This window comes from Lycium ferocissimum, chromosome 3 (genome assembly GCF_029784015.1).
Source record: "Lycium ferocissimum isolate CSIRO_LF1 chromosome 3, AGI_CSIRO_Lferr_CH_V1, whole genome shotgun sequence".
NCBI lineage: Eukaryota > Viridiplantae > Streptophyta > Magnoliopsida > Solanales > Solanaceae > Lycium > Lycium ferocissimum.
The window spans coordinates 24,313,130-24,337,983 of record NC_081344.1 but is presented as its reverse complement, the minus strand read 5'-3'; the positions used below and the strand labels follow the sequence as shown (position 1 = coordinate 24,337,983).

Here is a 24,854-nt window from a genome sequence, read left to right as displayed (position 1 = left end):
CCCTTTATTTAAAACCGTGTTTACTTTGAGAGACGACGAAGAGATTTTTTGGAAAAAAATTTACTATGTATTTTACTTTATCTTGTCCTAAGAATCAAGGAGTTCGTATGTGTAATAAGAGTTAGCGGGTTCGGCTCGCCTCCAAATGCGGGGTCGGGTGCCCATCACACCCTAGTAGAGCGGTGTGACAATATCAATCCCAAAATCAATAACTCTACCAGGGAGGAATACCAGAAATATCTTCTTGAAACACTGGGGATAATCACTAATTAAGGGAATGGGGATGCGAATTCGGGTTATGGCTTTTGTGGCATTAACAGCAACCAAATGGTAAATACACCCAAAGAATCATCACTGAGCCTTAAGATAGGGAAATAAATCTACCCCGCTTAGCAATTTCTCCTTCCCACACAAAAACGGACTCGTTGGGAAAAGGCGGCGAACTAACTTATGGCGACAATCCACATTAGCATAACATGCAGAGCAACTGATCCATCCCTATAATTACATCAAAATCCACCATCTCAAGTTCATACATATCAGCCCTATTTCACGACCTTAATCGAACAACACGAATTTCTATACACTCTTAAACAATAACAAGAACAACGGGAAAGGTGTATCGATAGCAAAGGGTTCCAACAAAGGTTCGGGTTTCATACCCATATCAAGAGCAAACAAGGGTCACATAGATAAATTTGAACCCGCATCAATCAATGAGTAAGCATCGCGAGAACAAATAGTAAGGATACCCTCGTAACCACCACGTGGGGAGCCCGACCGCCTTCACTGCGAGTCGGCCAGCCAAAAGCCGAGTCGTCCTCCACCAGTAGTTGTTAGCAACTTTCTTTCATTTGCCATTATTACGAGCATTCTTATTATTATTGTTAGCATTACTAGTGCGAATTTTTAGCGGATGCGAAATAGGCGAATCATTCTTTTGTTGTTAGACATGTGACCGTCGCAGCCGCCACCTACACTCCCGCCAAAGTGGCCCCCTAATACCACAATAATACGACACGGTCTTCCCATCACGCCAGACCGACTACTACCCCGGCAGAACTCCGCAGCATTATTATTCTTTTGACCTTGCCTACCGGAAGCCACCGGCGTTCGAATACGCGCGGGCCGAGCGTGCACACCTACTTTGCCCTCCTTTTATTACACACCACCGAAACCACCCGCCGGGACGGCCTTCTCCGTTCGGTCTCGATCCACCTCTAACTCGTTTTTCCAACTCTCTTGTTGTTGAAGAACCCAACCGAGAGATGAGAAAAGTGCAGAGACACAGGAGACGGCGCAAGACATGCGACCTTGATACGGTACCAAGCCTTTTCACAAAAGGAGTCAACTTATGCTTTTCGGTCGAATCATGTATAAAGCATACTTTGACGGACGGTGAACTCCAACCATACTCACGAACCGACTTGTTACCTTGTTCCGTTCTCGGAATTTCGTAGCCGTAGAAAATCTCTCCTCATCGGACAAAAACCTTTCCATGAACGCCCTTCTTCGAGATTGGCCCACGTAGGAGCTAAAGTAGCGTCGCCCCTCTCGTACTCCCACATCTCGAACCGTGCGAGCAACATCCTTCAACCGATAAGACAAGCCTCGCCGGAGTTCGGAATCGCCGGGCATCCATTACCCTCAATGCCTTGAAAGTCTCATCTAGAAAGTCCGGGGGTCATCCACCTCTCGTGACTTTGAAGAACTCGGTGACTTTAACTCTAGAATTGCTTCAAATGCGTTTTTGGCCTACGAGGTTCCACTCCTCCACGCTGTTGCTGAGCCGCAACCAACGCAGTCAACATTTGAATAGTAGTTTGCATCGTACCAATCTCAGTCACACCCACAACAGGAACAGCAAGAGCAGGCGGTGCTTGAGGTGGTGCTTGATTTCCAACATTATTTTCGTTACCAGCATTCGCTTCCCTGAGATTTCGGTTAGCTCTAATGGGTTATCGTCGGTTACCATTTTGGATCACGTCAGAGCCATTTCTACAAGGCATGAGTTAACGAGCAAATTTGAACAATCCTAAAAGAACTTCAAGCTATACAGGACAATCTAGAATCAAGAAAAGTAGGAAACACCTATAAATGTCCTGGGAGTTTCTCGGTCATGCAGGTGATCAAGCTGTACAAGGAAAACTCCACTAGACACAGCTTCACAGACACTGACACTAATTCTAGGACGTATTTAAACCTAGGCTCTGATACCAATCTTGTCACGCCTCGAAACCCACCATAGACGTGACCGGCATCCAACGTCATGAACAACATCGGAAGAACCTAAAATATGCAATAATAACACTTGAACCCGCCAGGTTCAATATTCCCCTCCAAGAGTTTATAAAATAAATTCAAACGGAAGCATGATATATGAATTAAACCAGCGGAAGTCCTGATAACATAAACATTAATCAAACGTGTCACATGCCCAAGTTAAACAAAACTCAACATCTACCTGAGAAATGTATACTATGGAGCTTCTAAGATAAAAGAAATTGTTCCGACATATCGGGACGCGGCCCGTAAAACTAGAATAATAAATGAATATGCTAAGAGGTGTCCCACGAATGAACATGTGGGCTCACTAAGTCAACAACAAAGAACAAAGAAGTCCTTCTTAAGCGCACAAGTATTAAGAACACCGTTTCTTCTTCGTTTCCTAACATACCATCAAAACAACAATGGTATGTCGAGTACTTCGTACTCGGTGAGTGCCTACGGGACAACAAGTAATATGAAAATCAAGTACAATGATGCTTAAAGAAATCAGTTCTGAAAACCATGTGAAATCAATGAAAAAGAAGTTATTCAACTTGTGTATATCAATAAGAATTATTAAAACTAATTATAAAGCCTCTTGTTAAGTTACAACTTTCAAATATGCATTTCAATTTGATCATGATTGTCGACAACAGTTCCAAGAAAGAATAAGGAATATCACACTTGCCAATACAGGCTCAAGAATCAATCACATCAAAGGGATGACCGTAGAGGTTCCCTAAACACAACGCACCACACTAGAATATGTGATTCCCGGTAGCTATCATTCCTCCCATATGGCTAGGCATTAATCGCACTCCGGGTGGCGAACCCGGCAGTGGCCACTCTTTCTCCCGAATGGCTAGGCATTACCACACTAGGATCCATAGTGACTACCCTTCCTCCCGAGTAGCTAGGCCAAACACAACAATAAAGTTTATAGCATAGAGGACGATTCACAATTTGTCTCAAGGTAGTCACATCATCAATTAGCATTAGAGCTCATTATGCCATAGCGTAAAGATAAATCATTTCAAAGAATGTCTTGGAAACGTTTACACTTCTTTAACCAAGATTTCAATGTCATAATTCAACATGAAAATATTATTATCAATCCTTAGCCATCATTATTGATCATCTCATGAGAGGAAAAATGTGTATAAACTTGTATGTGTACTTAGAGCATGATACAAACTAGGTTTAATGTGGGCATGTCCCCTCACGCACATTAACCTTAATTAAAGCAAGAAATAAAGTTTCATTTCATGAAAGGTTCACCTTTTTATTCAATAAAGAGCTTTTTAAAAAAGAGATTCATCCAAAACCAGTTTTCAAAAGAGCGACATACCTTAATTACGTTATACGCAGTTCCACAAATTACTTTCCTAGAGGAGAATCACCCAAACCCTAGCTTGTACTCCCTTGGAATGTCCCGTCCTTTGAAGTACGCGCCATACTTCTAGGCCGTACTTTCCCTAAAATTTCTAGAAAGTTCAAATTTGCAAAGATCAAAGAACGCCCACAGAGTACGGGCCGTACTTTCATCGTAGAATTCATCAATTACCGTTGAAAATGGGATTTTCATCACAACACTCCCCATTTTGGTTTCTAAGTCCCGAATTGTGAACATAACCTAACTTATAAGGTTCAAAACGACTCGTATAACACTTTCACATTCCATACGGATTTACGGGATGTTACACTAATAGTCTGATTTAGCATAAAAAGATCTCTTTCAAAGTTTCTTTCTGTCTTTGAAAACTCTAAGGAGCAAGGTGGTTGTGGATATCAATTTGACCAAGTTCAAAGTAGACCTTCCTTCTAGATGTTCCTGTTGCATCAATTCTGAGCAAGAGGATATGGAGCACTTGTTCTTTAAAGGAAAGATTGCTAAAAACATTTGTAACTATTATGGTAACCTATTTGGTAATGGGGTAGAACAATTTCAGACAACAAATTATGAAATGGTGGTTGATATTTCAGATCCTCCCTTGCATCATCAGTTGGAGAATTTGGAGATCTAGATGTAAACACGGATATGAGGATATCAGGATGAATCTTTCTGGAATCAGATTAACATGCATACTATTATGATCTCTCATAAGCAGTTTAAACAAATCAACCTCTTTATGCATTGTGCTATATTTTGTACTATTATGGACAAGTACAAAAATCTATAGTCCATAATCTTGTTGCTTGGACCAGACCTAACAATGGTGCTTTAAAACTAAACTCTGATAGATGTTCCAAAGGGAATCCTGGTTACAGCGGTGGGAGCACAATCATCAGAGATGCAGGAGGTTTATTGATAGCTGCTTATGGCAAATCTTTTGGTATTAATACCAATAACATGGCTGAAACTCTTGCTTTAGAAATTGGTCTAGAATGGTGTTACCAATGAGATCAATCATCTGAAGGTGGAGCTGGACTCAAAACTGCTGGTAGAATGGGTTCTTAACACAAGTATTCCACCTTGGAACATTTACAACTCGATAAGAAGGATAAGGGAACTGCTAAACCAGATGGTAAGATGGACTGTTCAACACTATTTTAGAGAAGGTAATAAGGCTGCTGATTATTTAGCAAACTGGGGAATGCAACATACTGAAACTGCTTGGATATTTGGCGCTCAATAACTCCCCAGAGAAGTTAGAGGAGCAATGAATTTAGATAGAATGAATTTTTCCTCTTTTGGAGTTGAACACATCAAGAACTCCTTCTGTGTAGATAGAAACGTGTATAGAAATTATTCTTTTGATGTCCTTTGAGGCAGCTACATAGCTTAGTCAAAGAGGTTGATGCCTCTTTAGGTGCTAGTTTTTTGTGAGCTTACTAGTAATCCTACTTGATTTATAGGATGAAGCTCGTTCCATCTTTAGTAGGTACAGGGAGGTTTTCCTTGTCCTGCTTATGTAAATTCTGCTGATTAATAAAAAAGACATCCACTCTCAACAGAGTTGGATGGTTGATTAAAAAAAGTGGGGTCTGGGGACTGTAGGATATTATGATGCGAAAATATAAATTAATGTCCCGTAAAAAAGTTATTTGCCTTGAGGGCAAAAATTAAAGACCATCATTTCCAATATGCGCTATGACATTTCCATATTTTTCAATTTTTTTTTTTTTTGCTTAATCACTTTTGGGATTACTAAAGTTTAGTAGTAATTAAAATTGTTAAACAGAACATACTTTTTAATACTTAGTTATACTCTCAACATGCCCCCTCACGCAGGGCCTGATTTTTTTTTTTTTTCATGGACCAAATGTGGAATTCTTTTTTTAAAATGAGTAGCAGTGTAAATGACTGCAAAATAGGGGTAAAAGTGTAAACGACTGCAAAATTTTTATTACATTTATCATTATATCTTGCCTGCATAAGAAAAAAAACCCTCAAAAAAAAAAAGTTGGAATGGAAATTAGTTTTCATGGCATTAACTATTCTTGTACATTCCAATATAATTGAACACTTTTCCTTTATCTGATGTCTTTATAAGTGAAATGCAAGATCTTAAAGAACAAGTTGACATTAGGGCCATGAGCAGCATCATGTTCATGAGCAATCATAAGGGCTTTCGATTGATGATTGGATTTGGTCATATTCCCAAACCAAGCAAAGTTCCCTACGAAGCAAAATCGAAAAACTTACAACATCAAACATATGGGATGGAGTTGCCTTTGCTCACAATTAAGTTGTTTCAAAATTCAGTTGTCACACATGCAAACCCCAAACAACATAATAAAAGATCTATAATAATAATTAATCCTTCAATTCAAATCTGAAATGTTAGCCTAAAAATAAAGTAAAAACCTGCTATAACCAGTTATGTTGCATTGAATAATATAAAAATTATTTGAAGTTAATGGTGATAGTTCAGGTGGAAATGGAAACAACTTATATTGTAATTTGGGTGTGAAACTCGCGAAAAAGTAATAATTTACGTGTATGTGTTTGACCATTATCTCAATATTTATTATGTTAGTGTATGCAACTTAAATTCTTTTAACAAGAAAATGGCAAAAGAGAAGAGACTAGCGGAGTTAATTTTCTTTCCATCTCTCACACGCACATTTATATATGTGGAACATGTGCAGTAGTTTGCAAATGCAGTCTTGTAATGGTATGGGTGAGATGATTAGAAATGCTTGGGGCTTACGAGCTATTTAAGCAATGAATTGATTCGATTATTGTACATCCAAACGGCATATATAGGCTTTTTCCGTATCATCTAAAGAAACTTGGAATATGTATGATTGCACTATATTTATGATTTATGAACAACCAAAAGTTGCTACACGTGGTGAGAAGCACAAGACTAGTAATTATGTCACGATTGGATTTAATTATTTTCTGGATAAAGACTAAAGAGAAACAATATGCGCTATGACATTTCCATATTTTTGAATTTTTTTTTTTTTTGCTTAATCACTTTTGGGATTACTAAAGTTTAGTAGTAATTAAAATTGTTAAACAGAACATACTTTTTAATACTTAGTTATACTCTCAACATGCCCCCTCACGCAGGGCCTGATTTTTTTTTTTTTCATGGACCAAATGTGGAATTCTTTTTTTAAAATGAGTAGCAGTGAGGTTCGATCTCGGGTCTTCTGCCTGCTTTGATACCATATTGATTTATAACCATCTCATCTAAAAGTTTAAGTTGTTATAGACAATATATTTTTTAATAGTTAATTATATCAACAGTTGATTAATAGGTGCCAAAAATATAGAAACTTTAATACGAAGAATTCACTTGATCATAATGCATGTGTACTTTTGTTGTTTATTTGTTTGGTCGTTGCTTTATATATTGTCAAAGGCTTGAATCTTGAGAAATGGTGAATTTGGTAGGAAGAACCAAAATGGGTGTAGTGCTTAGATCACAAGTGATGGAATGCTTACACAAGCAGCCACCATTAAAATCCAAACCCAAAAAAAGAAAATACACTTAGCTTGGTGACACAAGGAAACTACCAAATACCTTCATAGCACCCAAAAGCTAGAAAGTCTACTTAGTACAAGTAGGCTTGTTTTGTAGCAGCAGCATGTCAAAAGAATGAACAAGAAAAGAATGTTATGATGTACTATATGAAAATATACTCAAAACTAAGGCAAATAAAAAGCAACAAAACTTAGTGGGCTCAACATTTTCCCCACGCCATCTGCCTACTTTTAGCTGAGGGATACGCGGATAAAAGAAAATAATCTTTGGATAAAATGTGAAATTGTTTTATCTTGTGTGTTTTGATTGAAATTTTTATTCTGGTACAAAGAATTAAGATTATTTATACTAAAATTTTAATATTATTTTATATCACATTTCATGTGGGATAACAATTTTGAAATAAATTACTTTAAATACATAGATGTTCTTCTCCAAAAACTTTTTCCCCAAAGTCCATTAAAAAGGCAGAGTTAAAATTGAAAAAAAAAACTTATGTTTTATATTATACCTTGTATATTTCAAATTTAATCCAATAAACTAAACATATAAACCTTAAAAATATATCCACTAAACATTCCCATTCAGGAGGTCATTGGACCCTCGTTTAGTTTAGATGTATAGTTGACAATCTCGCCACAGTATAAATGTGTTTTTATGCCTTATTCCTAATTTATTCGCAAATCAAACTACCCTAACGTCGTTTGCTCCCCATTCAATAACCCAGTAAGTGGAACCTTTCTATCCATCTCAACTATTCCGAAGAAATTATGTAATTTAGTGATATATATTTGATGCTTTGTCAGTATTATTTTTTTCAAATAAAAATTTATTTCTTTGTCTCTAGAGAGAGCTTTGTTGCCACGATATCACAATTTAAACTATAATATTATCGCGATAACCTACTATTATATAACAATTCTATTGGACTTTTCATATTTTTTATGTTAACTACGTAAAAGAAATTTTTTTAAAAAAAAGTAAAGCTTCTTTATTTAGAATTTTCTGAATAATTCAACTTATAATGAACTCAAGTTTGCTGGAAATTTGGCAAATTTTTGTTCGAATTTACAAAAAATGTGAAAGATATACTATTGAAGAACAAAGGGGCGAAAAAAGAAAAAGAAGAGCTATCCATAGCCACTAGGCAATCATGGAAGCACGCAAGGCCTTTAACCAAGAAGACAATTTTGAGCTTTAGTGAACTTACATCATACAAAAGCTTAATCCAAATTAATCGAGTGACTAAATTTAAATATCACCAAATGTTTAAGGATTAAAAAAGAATAAGCAAATATGCAAATGCAAGAGCGAGGCAATCATCAAATGAAAGGAGTTGGAAGCAACAATGGGGCCATAAGTACTGTCATTCTACGTCCAGAGTTGCATGATTATCTTTAATACTTCATTCATATTTTTCTTTTTAGTTTGTCCAAAAAATTATCACTTTCTTATAGTCATTCCTGTCCCCTCATGTCAATCCCACGAACCTCTTATTCATTCTTATTGAACGACGGCCGGAGAGCAAACCCAAGTAGAAAAACTCATAAAGAGCTTCTTCAATAATTCCAATTCCTGGAAAGCCTAGAAGTACTCTTCCTCTGGTGGGACCCAGACTCTCCCTTATTAGGCTTCTGAGTTCATACCAGATCCATGCCTATCTAAGTAGAAACGACTTAACTTTATGATTCCTCTTTTACCCAATAATAAAATGATTTACAACTAAACAAATATTCAAAGTTTGTTTTAGAACACAAATTTTAAAGTTTCCTTTTTTAAAAAAAAAACTTTATGCCTAGTCAAGCAGTGACACGTAGATTGGGACGGTGGGAGTACTTATTATGCAATGTGCTTGGCATTTATGTATTTCTAATGTAGACGCAATAGGAAATTAATATTCTACGATCAATTTTTATATAACACATGAAGGTATTAATTCCTGAACAAAAAATTTATTCTGACAACAAATTAAACATAAGAATTACCATCCATTAGAGAAAATGTCACAACTATGGTGACGTTGCATTGATCTTAATTTGTTACATCATTTTAATTCACTATGGAAATTAGCAAATAAACTTGCTAAAATTCTACAATTAATGGAAATTAAAGAAAGAAAGAAAGAGGGGAAGAAAGCTAAGTACTCTCAGTTTAATTAGATCTATCTTTTGTCGATCTAATTAATTAATTGATTGTTATTAAGCTAATTATGTGGCAAACTAATCTCATCATCATCCAGATCATCAAGTGAAAGGAACACTTCATCCAAGCAGGAAAGCTCCGCGCCATCATTGTCGTCACTGTTACTGTTGCTTTCATATACACGACAAATTACCCATTTACTATAGTCCTGAACAAGACCAACAAACACTAAAATAGTCAGTATAAGAATTTAACTTACATACATTGATACTACCATGTTATTTTTCACAATAGTACTGTAATTTGATGTGTTATATTATCTTTTTTAGTTTCAGGTAACTAGTTTCACTTATGAACAATATCTTGCATGTACAGGACAAAGGTTCTTTTGTACGGTATGTATATAGAAACTAAACTCCCACGAATAATAGTACTACGTCTAATATTCTCGAGCCACATTATTAGTTACTACTCCTTCCGTCCTAATTTATGTGGCATCTTTCGTATTTCCAGAGTCAAATGAATTTTTTCTTCAATCGCAATTTTTTCATGTGCCTTTTAAATTGAATTATTAATTATTGTTAATTACTTCTTACATAGTTTCTAAATATGTAAACTTTATTTTTAAAAACTTAAAGATTCTATGTCTAAATTTACGGTCAAAATTAAGAAATTTGACTCTCGAAATCTAAAATGTGGCACATAAATTGGGACAGAGCGAGTATGTGGAAGTGGACATACAATTTTTGTTTGACTTCTTCTTCTTCTAGAGGATGATGATCGACTGCTACTTGCTGAAGGTGAAGAATCAGAGATCTGCATGTATTCTTGCATCAGCCAATTGGTTTTATGGCCTTGTGGTGGCTCACCCATGTAAAATGCATAGAATTTCTTCATGCCCACATGGTGGTTGGAACTTGACAAGATTGTTTCATCAACTCCCAAAGATTGCCAGTATCCATTGCTTGTGATTCTAGTCTCATGTGTTCTCCTGCTATAGAAATACCATTTGTTTCCTCCTGCCATTGCTTTTCCTGCCAACACCATCATGCATGAAAAATAAACTAAAAGAGTTTAACTTGTATAATCTGATGGCGTAAATGAATTGTTACACTATCAGATAATTACACGTTATGAATTGTTACACTATCAGATAATTACACGTTATTGTTCATAAAAAGTAGAGATGATGGTCAAAGACACACTTGAGCTATCACTTTATCGTGAGTTTCACACTGAAACTGTCAGTTATTCCCTTTTCGTACCTCAACTATTATCATCTATGTTTTACAAACACACCTAGATGATAGTTCAGGTACAAAAAGGGCACAGCTGGTAGTTGACCTAATAAGCTTTGAGGTGTGTTTTAATATATAGATGGTGATAATTCAGGTAGAAAAAGGAAACAACTGATAGTTGGAGTGTGAAATTCGCAAAAAAAATGTTTTGACCATTAACTCTAAAAAGCATGATTACTGGGTGTTAAAATGCACTGGCTGATAATGTACAAGAATTTACATCCAACAAAAAAGAAAGTAAACCGAAGTTTAAGATTTGATATACCATCCAAATCCCAAGGATCATAGGGATGAAGATGAAGATCAGGAATGACATCAGGATGGCAAGGTAAGAGAGATGACTTGCGATGTAGAAAATGAACAATGAGCTCTTCATCTGATGGGCTGAACCTAAAACCAGGAGGTAGGTTCACATTATTATTATCCTCCATCGATCCTGATGGAGCTTTAATGTGATGGTGGAAGAAGACAAGAAATATATGATTAATGATATAGTATATGACATGGGGACAGATATATTTATAGTGAGAGAAAGAAAGGAGAGAGAGAAAGAGATTGACGTGAGAAATAAGGTAGTTTTAGGATGATCATCAATACCACCACCATCACCATACAACTGATCTCACTGCTAACTTCAAAGCTGGTTTTGCTTCTTTTGGATTTTTTAAGGTGGGGGGTGTTACACCTTTTATATTATATGAGTAGTTATAACTCAAACGTTTGGATCCAAATCCAATATTTGAGACTAACCAGACCTGTTTCCATTGGAGGAGGTAAATCCAATAACTCCATTTTGTTTATAGTTAATTACATGTTTGTTGAGTTATGTGAGTTTTGATGAATAACAAACAAAATGAATTTATGGCTTAGGCTCAAGCAAGTACATTTGCGTTATCAAGTTAATATGGGTACTAATTAGGGGTACGGTGTTAAGTGGGATGGGATAGGACGGGACAAAGGGGATCGGGATGGGACGGGATAGGGGAAAAGGGGAATCGAGTTTAAGACGACTGGTCGACCGGGATAGGAGGACCGGGAAAGGGTCCCGTACCAGCCCACATCCCGGTGTGATAGTTTGCATGACCAGTTATCTATCCTACTTTATATTAGATTTTCGCCTAAGGAGAGAACACGTTACCTAGCTGTTCAAAGCTAGTGTTTGCGGAATAGTAAAGACCAGTAAAGTAAGTGTCACGCCCCGAACCATGGCCTGGAGTAACACAAAGACTCAGTGCCTGACTGCATGTGACCGAGCGAACCACATGGCTTGCTGAAGGTATGTACTATTGCGGAATACAACTTAAAGCATGAAAGCCTGAACAAAGCATGTGACATCTAAGTAATACTGAAAATACTGCTTATATCATGATGCGGAAATAATCTGAAAAGTGTATCAATACTGAACCAGTGCTGCCTATACGACTTTGAACATCTGACATGACATGCTATACCAGTCTATGAAACCTCTGGACATGAATCTGAACTGCTAAATTATTTACCGGGACAAAGCCACTAGCATAGCTTAACTGCTAACATGACATGGAAGTAAAATAAAGAGAACACCCCAAATGTAATGAGGCTCACCAAAAGCTGATTCGAGCAAAGTCCTAATAAGCTGATTCGTCGTCCTGTAAATCTGCATCGTGAAATGCAGCCCCTCAGGCAAATAAAAAGGGACGTCAGTACACTTGAATTGTACTGGTATGTAAAGCAACTGAATGAAATAAACATGGCACATGAAACAGTAGAACTGAAACTGAAACTGTAACTGTAAGCTGAACATGAACATGAATATCATCTAATGTGAATATGTATAACATGAATAAAATATTTTAAATCTGTAAAGATATCTGTGAGAGTGCATTAGTATAACCGACATATAGCCATCACGTAAGCACGTGGAACCTGATCTCTGCCCGATCAGCTAAGACATCTCATACCTTGCCGGGGTACGAGACATGAACATGACATGAATGGATCCAATAACCCGCAATGGGGAAACAGGAAGGAATCGTCCTAACTGGGCGGAGCAAGCCTTATCCTATGCTGGCATACGTAGTTTCAGGTATTAAACCTTCTCGATAATCTATGCAATTCCTAAAACATGGATATAGCTGGCTTAGAAGCCCACGAATTACATAAACATGACTTGTAACATGGTATACAAGTATAGTTTAACATGACCATGGATAATGATACATATATAACTTGTATGAAACGTGGAAGCATGTAGGATTTTCATGGGATTGATGATAATAGTTAATAACTTGCATTTAAGAACCCATGGAATGCAACATATGGGTTTTCATGGATTACTGACAGATCTGCAATAACCAAAAAAGAATATTAAGAACACGATAACTAACGATTAATACAAACATGGTGTATCATGGTGCAAGTACTTAGGGTTATCATGAACATGTCTAGAACCCTAGTTTTGGTGAACTTTTGTATAATCATGGAAGAGCATGGCATGGGGAATAACAATGATGTTCCCACATGTAGATAGAAACCCTACATACCTGTAACGCTCCAAAAACTTGTATAAAAGTCTAAACTTTGAGAAGAAGTCCAAAAGCCTTAGTCTTGAATCCTTGGGATGGGTTTTCTATAAAACCCTAGGTTAAGAATAATGAATTCTTATTTAGAAATCATGGAAATAGGTTAGAATTCACTTGAAAGGCTTGGAACAGGCTTACCTTGCTATTTGGGAATGATAGGAGGAGAATGACTTAGTTCTAGGGCTTGGAGAATATGAAAATAACATAAAAGACTGAACATTGCGTATTTATACTTTTGCTGAGTCGGGGAAATGTACGGGCACCATGTACGACTCGTACAATGGGGCCGTACCTGGAATGGAAAATTCCAATAACTTCTAATTATTTCTGATCAGGTACGCGCACCACGGACGGCCTGTACTTTAATGCACGGCCCGTACAATGTGGTCGTGCCTAGAATGCCACATATCAGAAACCTTGAATTTTCCCTTGTGAGGTACGTCCTCAAAATACACTGTACATGCATGTATGGCCCATACAAATGACATAATACGTCATTTTACCAATTTGAGGCAAAAGTTTCAATTCCAACACTCCCCGTCTTGGTCTCTAAGTCCCTGAATCATGAATAAGGCTTGGGTAGAAGCTACGAGGTGTTATAATATCTCCCCCTTGGGATCATTCATCCTCGAATGATGGGTCATAATTAAGATTGGGACTGGACATGGCTTGAGTACATGAACGTGAGGAAACGAGACACGGAACATGGGGCTGAAACAACATGACGTGGTTTCATGGAAACATGAACGCTGGAACATGAGACATGAGTAGAGAATACATGGACGTGAACGTGAAACGTGAGGCATGAATACGTAAAGGACATGACATGGATATGGAGGTTATTTACCTTGAACGTTCTCTGCTTGCTCCTCAAACAAATGAGGATATCAAGATTTCATGTCCTCCTTGGCTTCCCATGTAGCCTCTTCAATTTTCTGACTCCTCTGTAACACCTTTACTGAGGCTACTTCCTTAGTTCTCAACTTGCAAGTCTGACGATCTAGGATAGCTACAGGGATCTCCTCATAGGTTAGGCCATTTTTAACCGTTATAGTGTCAACAGGAACAACCAACGACGGGTCTTGCACACACTTTCTCAACATGGATACATGGAACATTGGGTGCACAGCAGCCAACTCTTGTGGCAACTCAAGCTCATAAGTGTTACACCCCGTGGTTTTTGTGCGTTGGTATTCATCGTGTGTTAGTGGCCCTAGCCTTGGATACGGGAGATGCCAAAGTTAAATGAGATTAGACGAGTTTATCTTATAGTTAAAAAGGGTTAAGTTCATGTTTAGTAAGTATTGGAAGTATTAAAGCTTGAACAAATCGACAAGAATATGTTTCGGAAAAAATGGGTCTTATGGTCAGATATACGCACCGTATAATTTTTACGGACTGTATATCTAGCTGACCTCCTCCGTAAATTGATTCCAGAAAAGAGTGAACTAGTGGTGGGATTTTACGGTCCAACGGACCGTATAATTTTTACGGTCGTTGACCGTAAATCCGGGTCGACCTAGATTTTTTTTAAGTTATATATCCGACCCTTACTCAATTATTTCATTTTCAACATTTCCTAAGTTCTTGAGAGCTCTAGAACCTTCTTCCAAATATATTTAACCAAACCCAAGTGAAATCAAAGATCAAGAGGCAAAAATCAAGAGATTCAAGTGTTGGGAGGCTCACTAGGGTTTGTAGAATTCAAGAATTCCTTTGGTGTTGAAGTTGGGGGCTTCACTCAAGTGGATAATTTGATCCAAATCTTATCTTTATGTGATAAAAGGTTAGTTTTTACATCTATTTCATGTTATTAAGAATGCTTGGTTGTTGAACAACTTGATTGAGGGAAAAAAGTGGAAGAGGAAGTTCAAATGTGGATTTGATGATATTTTGAGTAGTCATTAACTTGAGTTATCCTTGTTGGAATGTTTTGAGTATAATCTTGTTATGAAGGGTAATAATAATAATGAGGGATTGTTGTATACAAGTGCATAAGGATTGTAATGAAGTTGTGGTTATAAATGGATTATGAGAATGAGTTTTGGAGTTATGTTAGATATAATTTGAATAAAAATCTCTTAAGCATGATATTGTTGAAGTTGTCATTGTTGTTTGGGAGTTGATTTGGAATATGGTGGAAGTAGATGGAATAGGGGAAGTGCTGCCCAATTTCCGCTAGCTTACTAATTATTCTAGCTTGAACTTATGAGTATTTCTAAGACTTGACGTTAGTGTGAATCCTCTTGAATGTAGATTGTGAGCTTGTAGGGAGAAGCATTAAGTAGTTAAGGAAACGTAAAGGTATGTAAGGCTAAACCTTCTTTCGTAAGGCATGATTCCATTGTTGTAAACCTATACATGAAATTCATAATGTCTTCCATGATGACTCCATTCCTAGAAGTGCTAAAGTTCATAGTTCTTGATACTCTCATGCTATCATTGATCTCATCCTACGATAGTTGATCCTCTAAGGAAAGATATAGTGATAATGATAATGATGATGTTGTTTTTACTTATATATTCTTATGTGTAAATAGATATATATGAAGCTATGTTATGACACCGAGCCTATATGGCCGGGTATGATATCTATTGCGTGCACACCACTGCAATTGGGTACGGACAACACCGAGCCTTGTTATGGTCGGGTATGGATAACACCGAACCTACATGGTCGGGTATGGTATCATTATATGTATATGTATATGTATAGAAAGCTTTCTTTCGAAAAAGGTTAAGTAAACATGATGAACGCCTCAAGAGGTATAAATGGTCCTCCTATCTTATGTTAGCCTTTATACTCTTATTATGTTATTACTCATGCCTTACATACACAGTACATTATTCGTACTAACGTCCTTTTGTTTGTGGATGCTGCGTTCATGCCTGTAGGTAGACAGGGAGACAGACTCAACCCCTAGGCTGGTTCATCAGAGGTTGCATAGCAGTGCTTCTTTTGATCCGGAGCTGTATTAGTTGGTACTATTCTTTTGTGCACATATATGGGCATAGCGGGGTCCTGTCCCGTCTTTATGATATTATATACTCTTCGTAGAGGCTCGTAGATAGATGTGTATAGCTAGATATCCCTCAGCCTTGTCGGCTCATATTTTGTATATCATTTTGATAGCCTTGCCGGCTTGTGTATATATGGGCACTGTTAGTGATGTTTATATAAAGGCGCCTACTTCCGATGAAAATTCGTGTTATTTGGCGCGTGATAAATATGAGTTAGCCATGTGGCTCACCTAGATGTGATTATGAAGTCATGTTAGGAGGTGCTCGGTAGGTTAGCTTCGGGTGCCCGTTATGGCCATCTGGTTGGGTCGTGACAATAAGCTACTTGCCAACCCTTTGCAAGATTTCGTAAGGTCCAATATATCTGGGACTAAGTTTCCCCTTCTTGCCAAATCTCATCACACCTTTCAACTAGAAACTCAAAGCCTCATCGTCACACATCTGAATAGGACTTCTGGCGACTCTGAGCTGTTCTCAACGCTCTTGAATCAACTTGACTTTTTTCATGGCCTGAGAGACCAAATCTGATCCCAACAACTTTGTTTCACCAACTTCAAACCAACCAATGGGTGATCTACACCCGTATAGAGCTTCAAACGGTGCCATCTTGATACTAGCATGATAACTATTATTATAAGAAAATTTAATGAGAGGCAAGTGATCATCCCAATTACTTTTAAAATCTAGGACACATGCTCTTAACATGTGCTCAAGAGTCTGAATAGTACGCTCTGCCTGGCCGTCTATCTAAGGATGAAAAGCTATACTAAGGTTTAACTTGGTACCTAATCCTCGCTGAAAGAGTTTCCAAAAGTTCGCTGCGAACTGAGCACCACGAGCTAAAATAATGGACACTAGGGTCCCAGCAATATGATAATTTCATGACTATACAACTTGGCGCAAACTTCTGTTGAATCTGTGGTTTTGACTGGCAAAAAGTGTGCTGATTTAGTAAGTCGGTCCACAACCACGCAAATCGAGTCATGCCTTCGCGACGAGCGAGGTAGACTTGTTATAAAGTCCATATTTATTATCTCTCATTTTCAAACAGGAATATCAATATTCTAAGCTAACCCACCAGGCCTCTAGTGCTCAGCTTTCACTTGCTGACAATTCGGACACTTAGTCACAACATTTACTATATTCTTTTTCATGTCGTTCCACCAATAAATCTCCTTAAGGTCATGATATATTTTCTTGGAACCTGGATGAATGGAATATCTGGAATTATAGGCTTCTGACATGATTTGCTCTCTAAGCTCATCTACATCTGGAACGCATAATCTGCCTTGTTACCTCAGAGTACCGTCATCTCCCCTTTGTTCAAAAGCGTTGTCTTGTGTTTGTGAATCCCCTCTTTCAGCTGCAACAAGTAGGGGTCACCAAACTGTTTCTCCTTCACTTCGGCCACTGAGGAGGAATAAGCCCTGTTCTGAACAACGACTCTGTCATCTTCGGAGTCCAAGAGTCTGACTCCTAGGTTAGCTAAGCGGTGAACTTCTTTGGTCATAATTCTCTTATCTGCCTCAACGTGAGCTAAACTTCCTATGGAACGCCGACTAAGAGCATTGGCTACAACATTCGCCTTTCCTGGATGATAGAGGATATCTACATCATAATCCTTAGCAGTTCGAACCATCTTCTCTGTCTAAGATTCAACTCTATTTGCTTGAAAATATACTGTAGGATTTTGAGATCGGTGAAAATATCAACATACACTCCATACAAATAGTGACGCCATATCTTAAGTGCAAAAACCACAAAGAACCAATTCCATGAGTTGGATAATTCTTTTCATGAGCCTTAAGATGTTGGGATGCATAAGCCACAACCTTACCAGCTTCTTTAAGACATATCCGAGACTAATTTTCGAAGCATCACAGTATACCATGAACCCTTTGATTCCCTCTAGTGGCGTCAAAACTGGAGCAGAAGTCAACCTCTTCTTCAACTCTTCAAAACTTTGCTCACATGCATCTGACCATTGAAATTTAACTGAGTTAACTTAGTCAATGGGGCTGAGATAGAGGAAAATCCCCTCTACAAAACGTTTATAATAGCCTGCCAGACCCAAGAAACTTCATATATCGAAAACTGAGGTGGGTCTGGGCCAATTCTTTACGGCATCTATTTTCTAAGAATCAACCTTCACACTGTCCCCTAAAATCAAGTCGCCGAGAAATGCCACTGACTTAAGCTAAAATTCACACTTTGAAAATTAGAAAAAGCTCACGATTTCCCTCGTTTATCTACAACACTATTTACCGAGATGTGCGTAAAATACCAACAAAGGCCACACCGGAATACACCAAATGTCATATATATAACACAATGACGAATAAATTAAGATAAGCGCTCGAGGACTCACAACCACACCCAGGTCCATGAAGGCACCAGGTAACAAATTTGTCAACCCAAATGACATGACCCGCCGTAAACTTAAACGAATATACACAAATCTAAAAGAGCCGTTTGGAATATCAACTTCCTTAAGTTTTAACTGATGGTATCCTGATCTGAGGTCAATCTTGGAATAACATTGGGCACGCTGAAGTTGGTCAAACAAATCATTTATTCTGGGAAGAGGATACTTGTTCTTAACGGTGACTTTGTTCAATTCACAGGTAATATAATACACAAACGTAAGGAATCCACTTGCCTTAAATCGTGTGTCTATATGTCCATGGAAAAAATATATACATACGTGCGCCCTCTAGCGAGACACTTGGCCTAATAAACCCCTTGTCAAGAAGATCTTTTAACGGGCTTTTAACTCTTTTGACTCTGGTGGAGCCATTCTCAGGGACTCGGAATAAGTCATATAAGCATCACATATAGTACTCATGTAATCATATGCATATAACAAAGTTTATCTCCATATTTTCGAGGAAACTCGAGGAAAATGTGTTTACGGAAATGCTTCGAAAACTCATTAACGAATTAGTAAGTGAAAGGAGATGAGGTCCGCGGTCGTTTTACGAATGTCAAAACATATCATACAACTCAATGGAATAGTCAAACAACTATCTTTTAGTAGTTAAGATAATCATCTTTTTTAAGTTTCGATAAGAGAAAAATCTGTCATAAGGAAATCTCGAATACGTGGGCCCACCTCGGTCAAGGTTAGCACTGTAAAGCAATTTGTCACTCGTTAGTGCTCTTTCGAACATGTTTTAAAGATTCAAGGCCATCTAATTCCATTTGGACAATACTAATTGTTTAAACGATCATTTGAACAAAACATGAGTTTAGTTCAATTCTATTGAATGAAAAAGAGTCAAATTCAAACTTGGGTTTTTAAGAGTAGAGTCGTCCCTCGAACCTTGGCCTAACACACTTGGGACATTAAGGAAGGAAAGGAAGTGCTTTATACCTTATTGACCTTTTAATTCCAATGTGTGAATATTTGCAAATGGTCACATTGACCGCTATTCATGAGACTTACATTTCCAAGCGTAATCAATATTGTTCTATAACAATTTGGGCAGCATCTTTATACATATAACATCCCCGAGATTCAACTGGGAACAACAACCAACCCAACAACAATACCAATAACATCAATATATAATCGGCATTTTAACAAATATTGTCTACCTTTCTACATAACACATCAATTTCCAATCTAACTTCACACTTTCAAATCAATATCATTTCTCGGTTTTTGATAATCAAGATCACTCCAACACAATCCGAAATCATTTCATTTTTTACAAAATATTCACAAAATATACCAAATATACAAATTCTCACACAAGACCATAATTCATCCGAAACTTCTAATCTTCAACGTACATATTTATAACATATTTCCATATTCCATTTCATCCATAACAATAATCATATTTGCAAACCACTTTATTTCCATAATATCACGAAATCATACTAATATGTCATAACCTTCTACATTCCATTTCAATGCCAACCTAAACCATTTTTCCTTCCTTTACACTATAAGGATTACAACAACACAACTAACATATTAAACAAAATTAATTCATTCCCATTTCTTCATTATGCACCACACGGCCAACACTCCATTTTCACTTCAACCAAATTCATTCAACTTCCATTTTCCAATATAAAGTTCGTCACCACTACCACTAGAACATAACGTAAAATTCAATTCATCACATGCATACAACAATATACACATACACGGCCACCTATATATATTCACACCCATCTTTGCAAACTTCCATATTTCCATAGTTTCTACTCATTTTCATATACTACAACACAAGCAAACCTTCATAATATCATAAAAACATAAAATTCTTATGTTCTCCAACCTTCATATGGAAACGTGGTTTTCTCAAGATATTGTACCACGTCGAAGAGCATGACATTAAATTTCAAGAAGGAGAAGATTCTAAGATCAAAGTTGGAGGCAAAGAAATCTTTTTCCTTTTCTCTTCTTGTTGAAAAAGGCTGTACACTTTTATTTTGAAAGCAAGACTTTTTTGTGCTTTGTTTTTCTCTTCTTTGTTTCATGAATCTTCTAAGGGATAAATGATCCCTTTATAAGTAATTTAGCACATGGAAAACGTTTAAATTTTCGTTGGTGGGCTTGGAAAATGTGGGGACCTAAATCAATCTAAAATTTCATATTTTTTTCCCAAGATTATGAACCACATTTTGTTTCCAAAAAATTTTCGCAATTCTACAAATTTTGCCCCTAGCCTTCCTCGACGCTTCCATATTAATATTCTTCCGTAAAAAAAAAAAAAAAATCAATTATTACCTTATTCCTTACAAGCCAAATTATTTCCAATTAACCCATGGTTGGGCCTTCGTGTCATTTTCACCCATGACCAAGCCTTCATATATATATATATATATATATATAGTTTGCTTCCCTTTCCTTCTCGGACTCGATAGAGTTTTTTTTTTTTTTTTTTTTTTGGAAAGAATTATCCCATTGGGCCTTTGGCCCAATAGGGTGGTTGTGTCTTCGGCCCAACTGGCCATGCAAGGAGTAAGAAAGAAAAAGGGGACCCGGTTAGATTATATTTACTGAACTTATCACAAGTATACTTGTCACACCCCGATCCTACTAGGGTGTGATGGGCACCCGACCCCATATTCGGAGCCGAGCGAACCCGCTGACTCTTATTACATACATACCTTCTTCGGATTCTTAGATCAGACAAAAATAAAATGCATAGTAAAACTTTCAGGATCTTTTGTCGTTTCTAATTAAACACAATCTGTAAACACAAGGGCTCGTGGAACCATTTTCAAAACTGACACACTAAACCCACGACTCTGTCTGCAAAGTCTCTAACTTCGAACAAACTGCACAAAGACATATAATCCGACTCGGCAAAGACCTGTGTACAACGGAGTCTACCAACTTCGCCGGAACGTCTTCTCGCAATAGCTCTTACTTGTCCGAGTGTACCGCGCGGCATGAAACGCAAATACCCACAAAAAGGGGCGCGACGAGTAATGTACCGAGTATGTAAGGTACATGAGTAATATCACGAAATCATAATAGAGAACATAAAACACAACATAAGAGGGTGATATAACCTGTAGCTCTGGTTGTCTATCATGACAGATATTGTGCACGTTAACTTTACCTTTTTGGAGTACTATATAGATACTGCAAGCAAACTGCCCGACCGTGTAGGTACGGTGTATAACTGCCCGACCATACAGGTGCGGTGAACTACTGCCCGACCATATAGGTACGGTGTAACGCTTTCTCGAGCAAGTACTATGGAATAAAGGAGTAATCACCCGAATGCCCCTTGGGGCGGATGCCATGCATGCTAGCTTTTTAAAAAAACATGTAAATATCCGTAAGTAAACTGCCCGACCCCGTAGGATCGGTGTATAACTGCCCGTCCATATAGGAACGGTGTATAAGCCCGCGTCCAGGCCTCCCGCGTCCGGGGTATAATCTGCCCACTATAGTGGTGTGTCTGCCCGGCCGCCCATTGGACGGCGCGGTGTGATACTGCCCGGCCATGTAGGCACGGTGTCATAAAAAAAACATACTTAATTATAAAGCATGCATGAGAGCCCAAGTGGAAGCTACAACTCTATCGGAGTGACGTAAGGTCGGTAACCTCCGATTGCATTATGGAATAATCAGGATCGTCATGTCTCACCTTGAAGGAACTAGTATTATGAGGCGAGACTGTCAACGAAGAATAACATTAAAAGAAAACAGGAAATGAAATCATGGACATCATAGACGTCGGTTCATGTACTTTGAGATCCTTAGAAAATAGGGTCATAACCAAGGAATAGAATTAGAGATCAAGATCTAGTTTGATACTTTCATACTCATATTGAATCCTTAACTTGAAACTCTTAGTCATGGAATCATTCTTGTCATACTCATCAAAGACATATTCTCTTCCTTAACATCATCGTTACCATTGTTATCATATAATTACTCTCATTAGAATGGTTACACACTTATCGTTTGATAAACGAAACAATAAAGAAAATCCGGGAACAATGGGCCCACCTCGGGTCTGATGAGGCGGCGTACACAAATTACGTACGTTACATTTTATGACATCACTTGTGAGAGTTTTAAGGTAGTCGGGTCCTATTTGTGCAAGTTCTAATTATTTATACAATTTCTCCAACTATTCATGGAACATTTAATTCAATTCCATTGAATGAAAAAGGGTCAAATTCAATCTTAGATTTCTGGGAATAGGATCGTCCCCGAGGCCCATATTCAAACCTAATACGTCTAAGACATGCCAAAGAAGGAAGGTGAAGGCCTTACATACCTTTTCCGCCTCATGCGCGACTCCAAATTCAAGTTCCAAATCCACCAAAATCTACAAATTGGTCACATTTACCAAACCTTAATTAGAGCATTTAGAAGTGGAATCTTAAGGTAGCACTTGTCTACCGAAATTTCGGCAGCGTTTCCCCTATAAATACTCCATCCCACCAAGTTCAACTTGGCCAATCTCAATCAACAACAATCCCGGGAATTCAACCCGGCCAAACCATCAACAACAATTCCAACAATTATTCTACAACACTTACAATGTTCACAATGGTTCAATGATACCCGAAATCTTCAACAAGGATTTAACCACACATTTTTCTTGTTCTAGATTCATAAACCACATCCATAACCATGCACCAACTACACTACATAAAATTAATTAATTTTCTAGCATACTATCACACACACACGGCCAATGCCATGCACACTCGGCCATGTTCACAACTTCCATATTTCCATGATTTTCATCCATTTCCACATACCATAACATGAACAAACTCTTCACAACATATAAAAGAGGATTGACCACATACCTTTTCCCACTTGTCTTCTTACTTGGTTAAGGTTATGAACTTGCAAGAATGAATGATTTTCTTGCTCCAACGATTTCATCACGTTAAAGAGGACCTTCAAATTAGTAGGAGGGCTAGAAGAAATGAATTTTTCTTGATGAATTTCCATGGCACCATTTCTTGTTGCCATGGCCGAATGCTCCCATGTTCCTTTCTCCTTCTTCTTTTTTTTTTTCTTCAACTTCCTTAGTTGAAATAATGGCCCTCTCTCATATATATATTGTTCTTATGAACATGTGAGGGGCACATGCCCCCTCTCTTGAAATTTCTAGAATTTCTTTTTCTTTTTCTCTTCCTTTTATTTTCTAGAGCTTTCTTCTTCTTTTTTTTCTTGAATTTTTCTCACATGGTCAAAGAAGACCAAGTGTCTTCTTTCATACACTTTAGCCCTCCAAGAATTTTTTGAACCTTTGTGAAATTACCATTTCACCCCTAGCCTTTCTCAATATTTCCATACTAATAAGGTTCATAAATAATATTCACAACCAACTTGTACATTAAAATAATTTTGGAAATAGTCTTGCCTTTAACTTCTCGCAATTATCCCGAATTATCCAAACGTACGAAATACGGGCTATAACAATACTCACACAAATATACACATATATACACTAATATACACTAAGGCTATTTACGAGTTCTGTAACTGTCACAACTCTTATCTCCTATTGGCTTTTACTAATAAGGATTTAAGTAGTGAAAAAGGGAAGTCATCACCCCCCTTATTCCTGATGCCACACAAGTTCCAAGAGGTTTCTCGAACCTCCGACATGGCTGGACACAAGAGGAAGGTTCAAACTAGGCCCCCAAATAACCACTTTAGTTTCCAAATCAGTGTAACCAAAGATGAAGAGAGGATGACACAGAACCCCTCATCCACACACAAGAAACAACACCAACTAATATACAGGTTAACCAAGACAGATAAAGGTAGAGACATAAGGCAAATAGCAGCCAGAACCAGAACACAGAGTAAACAAGAATAGTTGCAATATATGTATATATAGGAATAAACTATAACACATAGCCATGGGACAGGTAAAGACAATTACAGTTCATGAACATAAAGTGGGCAAGTAGCAGTTAACATGTGACCACAAACTAGCAAGAAGAGATTATAACACATGATCACGAAAATGAGCGAAGGACAGGACCATAACACATGATCATGAATAAGCCAAATACAATCAAAACATATGTGTACATAGACTAAATAGAAACAGTTAAGCAATGACTAAGTTCCAAACTGTCTATGACTTTTCAGCTATGGCATGGGAGAGATAGTC

At 37.6% G+C, this 24,854-nt stretch overlaps 1 protein-coding gene across 1 annotated transcript; it reads right to left on the bottom strand.

Moving 5' to 3' along the window:
• Window positions 1-9,173: 9,173 nt before the first annotated feature.
• Window positions 9,174-11,124, bottom strand: LOC132051058 (NAC domain-containing protein 104-like). Its single transcript, XM_059442357.1, has 3 exons — window positions 10,914-11,124; window positions 10,092-10,384; window positions 9,174-9,558 (listed from the first exon to the last, which is right to left on the bottom strand). Exons 1-3 carry the CDS (start codon window positions 11,077-11,079, stop codon window positions 9,412-9,414), a joined length of 606 nt encoding a protein of 201 aa, XP_059298340.1. The 5' UTR covers window positions 11,080-11,124; the 3' UTR covers window positions 9,174-9,411.
• Window positions 11,125-24,854: the final 13,730 nt, after the last annotated feature.

Bases quoted from the DNA above. Each gene is read 5' to 3' on its own strand.
- LOC132051058 (XM_059442357.1), bottom strand. From the start codon at position 11,079: ATGGAGGATAATAATAATGTGAACCTACCTCCTGGTTTTAGGTTCAGC. The intron at 10,385-10,913 runs GTATATCAAATC...TGGTGTTGGCAG, and splicing joins TGATCCTTGGGATTTGGATG to GAAAAGCAATGGCAGGAGGA. The intron at 9,559-10,091 runs GTATGTCCACTT...GGTCTTGTTCAG, and splicing joins GAAGAAGTCAAACAAAAATT to GACTATAGTAAATGGGTAAT.